This window comes from Urocampus carinirostris, chromosome 6 (assembly GCF_059441175.1).
Source record: "Urocampus carinirostris isolate Australia breed hairy pipefish chromosome 6, RoL_Ucar_1.0, whole genome shotgun sequence".
NCBI classification, from domain to species: Eukaryota; Metazoa; Chordata; class Actinopteri; order Syngnathiformes; family Syngnathidae; genus Urocampus; species Urocampus carinirostris.
This window is the reverse complement of record NC_142354.1, coordinates 43,414,188-43,422,008: the sequence shown is the minus strand read 5'-3', so window position 1 is coordinate 43,422,008 and position 7,821 is coordinate 43,414,188. Positions and strand designations below refer to the sequence as shown.

Sequence of the window (7,821 nt, the reverse complement as noted above, 5' to 3'; positions counted from 1 at the left end):
ATCAAATCAAGAAAATATTTCCACTTCTCAAGTAGGGCTGCAACGATTAAGCGAGGTTGTTGACGGAATCAAGAATAGAAATAGTCGACACTGAATTCTACCGTTGACCACTGTTCCCTCTAAGCTGCGTGTGTGCGCAATTGCGCACTACCCAGAGCTTTTCCGCGAACAAGAAAATCCAGCCTGCTCACAAAAATCAGGGCACGAAATTGCTAATTAAGAAGCGAATTAAGTCAAAGTTACAGTGCGTGAAGGTAAAAATACAAGGGTTCCCCTGACGTTGTGTTCTAAATGCGGTATTTTGAAGTCAAAGTTGAAGTAGAACGAAGTTGAGTAAAGTCAGTAGAGTTTTTCGAGAACCGGCGACCTAAGCTCGGCTCGGGTCCTAATAGGCTCTTCAGGTTTTTTTTTGCTTCTTTAATCCCAACATGACCAAATATTATGTAAAATTATGCACAAAATGACTTAAAGGAATGGGGGAATTGATCAAAAAATAAAAAAAATACCAAAATGAAAAAGAAGTGAAAAGCTCAGAAAAAAAAGAATCAAAAGAAAGAGAAAAAAAAGAAGGAAAAATTTAGAAAAAAAGCCAAAAAAAGAAAAGAAAGAAACAAAGGAAAAAAGTAAATAGAGAACAAAAAGAAAAAAGTAACAGCTAGGAAAAAATAAACACAATGAGATATTTTTTAAAGAAATAAAAAAAATAGAAACAAATACAGGGAAAATTTCCAATTATACCAAGTCAATTTTGTTGCCAACATTGTACTTCCACCAAAAATGAGATTTAATACAGTTGTGTATCGTACTGCTAATGACTTAGTGGCCACACTTGGGATTGCTGTTGCTCACTGTTGTTTCAAGCGTTGCTCACCGACTTTGTGTGAACGCTCAGACCCGTAAGGAAAATTACAGGGAACATTGCCGTTGACTATTTTCTTCAACAAATGCATCTAACAGATGCATCTTTTTCCAACGGATGCATCTTTGCACGATTATAATCTCTGTTGAGAGTCACACGTGCACAATAGCGTAGCGAGCAGTAACATAAACATACAGAAATGGTCTCTCAACATGTAGGACGCGTCCCAAAACGTATATAGTTTGGGGACAGTTTAGGCTGGATACAGCGAATAAAAACACTACTTGCAAAATTGGCAAAGCAGACCTCGCGTATCATGGCAGTACCTCGGTGGTTTATGAACATTTAAAGAGAAAGAACAGCAGGCAGTTGAATAAAACTGAGTAGGACTCCATTCGGAAAAATTTACGTAACATACATGCCAACATGGCAGCACGGCGGCGCAGTGGTTAGCGCATGTGCGGCACAGTTCATGTCTTGGGAACCTCCTGCGTGGGTTCAAATCCAGACTTCCTGTGCGGAGTTTGTATGTTCTGCCCGTGCTTGTGTGGGTTTCCTCCGGGCGCTCCGGTTTCCTCCCACATTCCAAAAACATGCATTTCAGGTGAATTGGCCGGTCCAAATTGTCCCTAGGTGTGAATGAGCGAGTGAGTTGTCTGTCCCCGTGTGCCCTGCGATTGGCTGGCAACCAGTTCAGGGTGTCCCCTGCCCACTGCCCGATGATTGCTGGGATGGGCTCCAGCACCCCCACGACCCTACTAACATGGTTTTGATGAAGTTCATTGGTCATTTGATACGCATATTATGCATATGTTTGGCAATAAAACAGAGCTTGAACATTATGCCAGACTGTGCCTGACAAGCATATTTGAAAATGAATGCATGCAGTTCGAAGAAAAAAATGTCAGGTGTTAAAATGTTGTAAACATCAATCGTCGTTTGGTGAAATGAAATTAAATGATCTGCATTTCTATAGCGCTTTTCAAGTCAATGACTTCCCAAAGCGCTTTACAATGCGCTCCACATTTCCCAATAGCGGCCTTGTATTGCAGCCATGTAAGACGCTAACCTGCTTATTGGGGGTATGAGGGGTTCAGTGTCTTACCCAAGGACACTTCGACATGTAACACGGACGAGCCGGGATTCGAACCGGGATCCCTTGATCCCAAGACGAGCGCTTTACCTCCTGAGCTACTGCCGCCCCAATGTCAGTGATATACACTGACTATCACGAAACAGCAAATCAATCAAGTCGAACCAGTTCGCCGCGGTAGCCTATTTCTCTTTTTTTTTTTTTTTTTGCAAACGAAGCGAGCGGTTTGATGCTACTGTGCGCATGCATCTGCCGCCTCGGATTTCATGTGGTAGTTTGTGTAGTGAAAGGAAGTCCGTCTCTTTTTAGAGAACCGGCTCAAACGGCTCAACCTATTGAAGAGAGCCGGCTCTCAAACGGCTCACTTGCTTTGATGCATTATATTACGAATTATTCTGTTGTATAAAGAAGTTAAGAAAAAAAGGAAGTATGAAAGAAGAAAATGAAAAAAAACAGGTTTGTGGTTATCCCTTTAATCCGTATATTACCAAAAATAATTAAATGCAGACAATGAATTAATAATTTGTATAAGAAAATGTATTCAGAATCATGAAGTACTTTTGTTACGGACATTGCAGTTGAATAATGAATGGAATTAGATTTGTTTTGTATTCTGTTCTTCTGCTGCTAACGCGCCTATTTTTTTTTTGCCTTTTCCTAAGTTAGTTTTAGATGTATTCATTTTTTTCTACGATTTCACAGTATGTTCAATAAAAGATGTATTTTTCACTTCACCCATGTTTCCTGAGCTTACAATCATTTTGCCCGATGATTGCTGGGATGGGCTCCAACATCCCCGCGACCCTACTGAGGATAAGCGGTGCAGCTGATGAGATGAGATGAGATAATTAATAATAATTACATCGACGCCATGCTACATTTTATAAGAAAGTAATAATCATCAAATTATTTGACAAATCAATTCAGTTTTCCGTTACCGGTCGAGTATTGATTGAGAAGTTAATTTGGTCAATAATTGAAGGTCAATACTTAATTTGGAGGTTAAAATCAGAGATAGAAGAATACAGCTACATAAAAAAGACCTGCAATACTAAATCAACTTGAAGTATTTGCATTCATTTTTAATGTTTAATTAGATAAAATCCAAAAAACTTCACTTCAGTGACTTTATCTTCTAGATGGTAAAATCCAAATCTACTATATTATCTTCCATATTTGGCAATGCTCAACATGTGCAAACACAATTTTTCGGTCTTTTTCTGCATTTGCAGGCAATTATTAGCATCTACTGTTAAGGATGTTAAGTGATGTTTCTATATTTTCTTAGTATTATTTTGCCTGAGCAGAAACTGGTTTCTTAGTATTATTTTAATACTAATATATATTTTTAATTTTAATTTTATTTTTGTTTTTATTTATTTTAATATTTTAATATATATAATGTATATATATATATATATATAAGAAACTGGTTTCTTAGTATCATTTTAATACTAATATATATATATTTAATTTTAATTTTAATTTGATTTTTATTTATTTTAATATATATATATATATATATATATATACATTATGATATTTACATATAATGTATATATGTACCTATCATAATGTATACATATATACATTATATATGTATATATACAAAAATTATTCGTTAAAAAAAAATTGAAACTGGTTAGTACATGCATATTTTATTTATTGCATCCCTGCCTACCATTTGAGAAACACTACATAAGAATAATTGGCATATTAAACCTCCAAACAGATTTGCAGTTTATATATTTCTCCGCATTTAATAGCTTTTTTAACACAATTTCAAATTGTGTAAGCTGTGGGATCATTTTTGCACAGGATATTTTTCTTTTATACACCGATACATGTATGAAGCAACATTGAATTTACAGTAAGTAGGGAAATAACTAATAAAGATGCTGATAGATTTGTTAGTGTTGATTATTTGGTAAAAGAAAATAACTTATGTCCCCTGCCCACTGCCTGATGACTGCTGGGATGGGCTCCAGCATCCCCGCGACCCTACTGAGGATAAGCGGTGTAGCTGATGATGAGATGAGAAAATAACTTGTTTACACAAATTATCTTTTATATTTTATTCTACATCATTTTTATCTTGTTTTAATAGAAAAATAGCAACACTGTGTCAAACTCATGGCCCGAGGGCCAAAAGTCATTTTAAGTGGCCTGGTGAGTTTAAAATGCATGTAAAAATGAATTAGTCGAGAGTTATTTGACCAAAAACTTGCAACAATGCTTTTTAACAACCATACCCGCAAAGTGAAGTATCACTACACGGCACTACACACTAATGCCAATGAGTGGAATTGTGAAATAAATCATCCCGAAAATGTTCAAGATTTGGTTATTTTGACAGTTTATAATATATGTGTCTCCGCCTTTTATCAATGCAATTTTACTGTTTGTGATGAGATATTAGCCATAAAAAAGTGGTTTTTTTTTCAATGTATCTACATTTAGGTGACATCAGGCCCTTTAACTGTTTTTCTGATGTGGCCCTTGGGGTTTGACACCCAATCGGTGCATAATCTGTCTTGCTGTGAATACATTAGTACTGTGTTGTGTTTGTTAGGTTTATTATTGCTAAGTATGGGGAATTACAATCGTCAGTACGGAAAGCAATTGGCTGAGGTTAAAAGTATGCTACTTGATTTTGTATTCCTTAACTAACACACCAAAGCTAATACTTTCGATAGAATAAAATCACCATTTTTACATTAACTGTGAGGTACAAAATCATGGGTATCCTTGATATCAGTGATCCCCAACCATTTTTGCAGTAGTGTACCCCATTTATTGATGCAACCCATTCTGAATTAGAAAAATATAAAGCTGTGCTCCACAGTGAAATTACCAGTGTTCATTGAACACTCTTTCCTACATTTACTCTTTAAGGTTTGAATTACGAGCTGGTTTAACACTTAAAGAGTGAATTTTTAATACTACCCTATCTGCGGTGTTAAATGAACTGTTTTTACTGAGTATTAAAAGCTGATTTTTCAAAATTGGACTTCTACTGTTTATTTTTTTTTGTAGTAGTTCTAATTTTAGAATCATTTTACAAACATGTTTCCTGGCAAAATGTGTTTTTCATCCTTAATTTGTTATTTTAATCAAAATTGTTAAAATGAAAAAGTATTAACTAATATTAATATTTAGAAAATAACTGCCCCTGGGTCAATATTTGAAATATAGATTATATTTAATCAATAATACTTATCCTACCTTTGAATACATTTTAAAATCTCATGTTTTCCTATGGGGCCCTCACGTACTTGTCACTTGTGTTTTTCATCCTTCATTTGTTATTTTAATAAAAAGAGAAATTATTAAAATGAGAAGTATTAGCTGATATTAAAATTTAGAAAATAACTGCCCAAGGGCCAATATTTGAAATATAGATTATAATTAATCAATAATACTTATCCTACCTTTGAATACATTTTAAAATCTCTTTGTCCTTTGTAAGAAAATCAAAAGCAACACAACCTTAAGTTTGGAGAGGTTATAGGCTGATTTGTTGGCGTGTGTTTTTGACCCTTTTTTCTCTTTTGCGTTATTAAATAGTTTTTATTTTGTTTTGTTTCTTTTATTTTTAATCCAAATTTAAATTGATTTGTATAGAACTTTTCAGACACCGAAATGCAACTCAAAATACTGAATATAACATTCAATGTACAACAAGATAAGACTCAAAGAAACTTTCCCCCTTTCAGACCAACATTTGTTTGTCTTATTGTAAATCTTCATTCATTTTTTAAGTGTTAATCCGAACTAAACCAACCATAAGAGAGCGACTGTAGTCCGTGAAATCGTTAAATGTTGTGTTTGGACTCTCGTGGATTGCTAAATTGTGATCGAAAAATGAATAAGGTTTTGCTTATTTTTTTTAAACTATTGCGACTGTTTTTCATACCTGTCATTCTCAGTAAATAGCTCATTTTATTAATTATTAAAATTGCCTTTCTTGAGCACAATAAACCTTATAAACACAATAGAGCACCTAATGACTCACAGAATGACAAGATGCGCAGAATAAAAACATATATAATTTAAAACTTAATTTAATTTATCAAATAAAAACACTAACACATCTTCCAGCATATTTTTCCCCACTTGCAGTAAATTTAATCTTGCTTATTATTCATCGCAATTTTGCAGACTCCATTTGCACGACAGTTGTTTTTGCTTTGATACAAAAACTGTTAATTAAAAACATTTTAGTTCAATTAGCCGCAAATATATTGGAGTATATGTGCCCGATTTTCTTCCTATATACTCTTTGTACTTTCATTACATGATTTAAAAGTCGTTCACTGTCGGCATTAGAGTGAAAAGGGAAAAACAGAACGTTGTATTTTTATTTCGTCAATGGAAGCGATCTCACCCAAAAGCACTTTTATTTTAAATATATGTCTGTTTGTAAATAGAACTCCGCAATTACGTTGTCGTTTGCAACCAGATTATCCGGATAGCAGGGTTACTTTAACTGGATTACTTTTAATTACTTTTGGATTACTCCAATACCAAATATGCCAATAAAAGACAAAAGAAACTAAATATGGATAAAATGACTACATTTTGTGCAGGCTTGGGGAGTAACGGAATACGTGGAACGGCAAAAAGCTGTTTGGATTTATTTTCATTTTGTTTCTGTCGCATTTTATGTTCGTTTTGCCGGAGATCCAAGAGATCAAAGCCAGAAGAGAAAGCTTACCACGTGTCGTGAGTCATCATTTTATTCATATTTAGCTTCTTTTGTCTTTTATTAGCCTATTTGGTATTGGAGTAATCCAAAAGTAATTGAAAGTAATCAAGTTAAAGTAACCCTACCAACCCTGCCGGATAGATCCAATATGTGCAAGATGAGATCGGTCCAACAAAAAAACGCTTTTTTTTAGCACGGGGTTTGAATTCTTATACTAAACATGAAAAAATGATTAAACGAATTGGAAACACGCGTCAGTTTGTCGCATGTACGCCGCACCCACCAGCAAAAAAGTATACAATACGGGGAAAAAGTATAAATTGACAAGTACTGTCCCTGAACTCACCTCACAGTCATCCTCATACTTGACGTTGTCTGCTAATTTCCACAACATGGTGAGTCCCAGGGGGAGAAAAAGTTATTCACCCCCGAGAAAACAAAACCAAAATACACAATACTATTAAACCAAACTCGAAGCGAAAAGAGCTGCTTGCGGCTAATCCAGTTTGCTGAGGAAGCTCCGGAAAAAGTAGTCCGCGATCCAGCCTCCGACCCGAATCAGTTCCACTTTAATAGAGAAAGAACTAAAGCTTTCTCTTGTGGTCTCGGCGGCGGTTCGCGGCGTCTGTTAAGGGGGTCGTAGTTCGATCGCGCATTTGACGGAAAGAAACTTGACTCCCTCTGATGGACGCAAAAAGCACCGGGCTCGCCGAAGTGCGCGGGAGCCTTGAGTAGGCGTTGCCTTGATTAGTGACGTCAGAGAAAAAAAAAGATGAGCTATCGCTGATTGGCTTAAGAAATAGCCAATTGAAACACGGAGCGCCGGGAGCTCCGTGTTTGCCATAAAGAAGCAGTCTGTAACCTTTTTGTACCAAAAAAAACTAAAAATATTTTAAAACTTTTTGGTATTTTTATGTAACTTAACTGTTTGACACTGGATTTTTTTTGTTTATCTATGTTGTCCTGTAATTTGGATTGTTTGTAGAATAGATTAGAATAGAATATACCTTTATTGTCATTGTTACAACATGGGATATATTGTGACAACGAAATTGGACGTGGCACTCCAGTTCCACATTTTACAGTGAGGATAAAGAAAACAAGTTTGGTTCTAATGTTAACGAAACATTGCAGGAGTGTTTTTGTACGGGAGTCTGCGTT

At 35.3% G+C, this 7,821-nt stretch overlaps 1 protein-coding gene across 2 annotated transcripts in view; it reads right to left on the bottom strand.

Annotated features, from left to right (window-relative positions):
- tfap2c (transcription factor AP-2 gamma (activating enhancer binding protein 2 gamma)) overlaps positions 1-7,330 on the bottom strand; it is a 45,031-nt gene extending 37,701 nt beyond the window's left edge. For both annotated transcript variants that reach the window (XM_088339072.1, XM_088339073.1), the window contains exon 1: positions 7,007-7,330. In XM_088339072.1, the coding sequence (XP_088195198.1) occupies positions 7,007-7,054 (48 nt within the window). In that variant the 5' untranslated portion in view covers positions 7,055-7,330. The remainder of the gene's footprint in view (positions 1-7,006) is intronic.
- Positions 7,331-7,821: the final 491 nt, after the last annotated feature.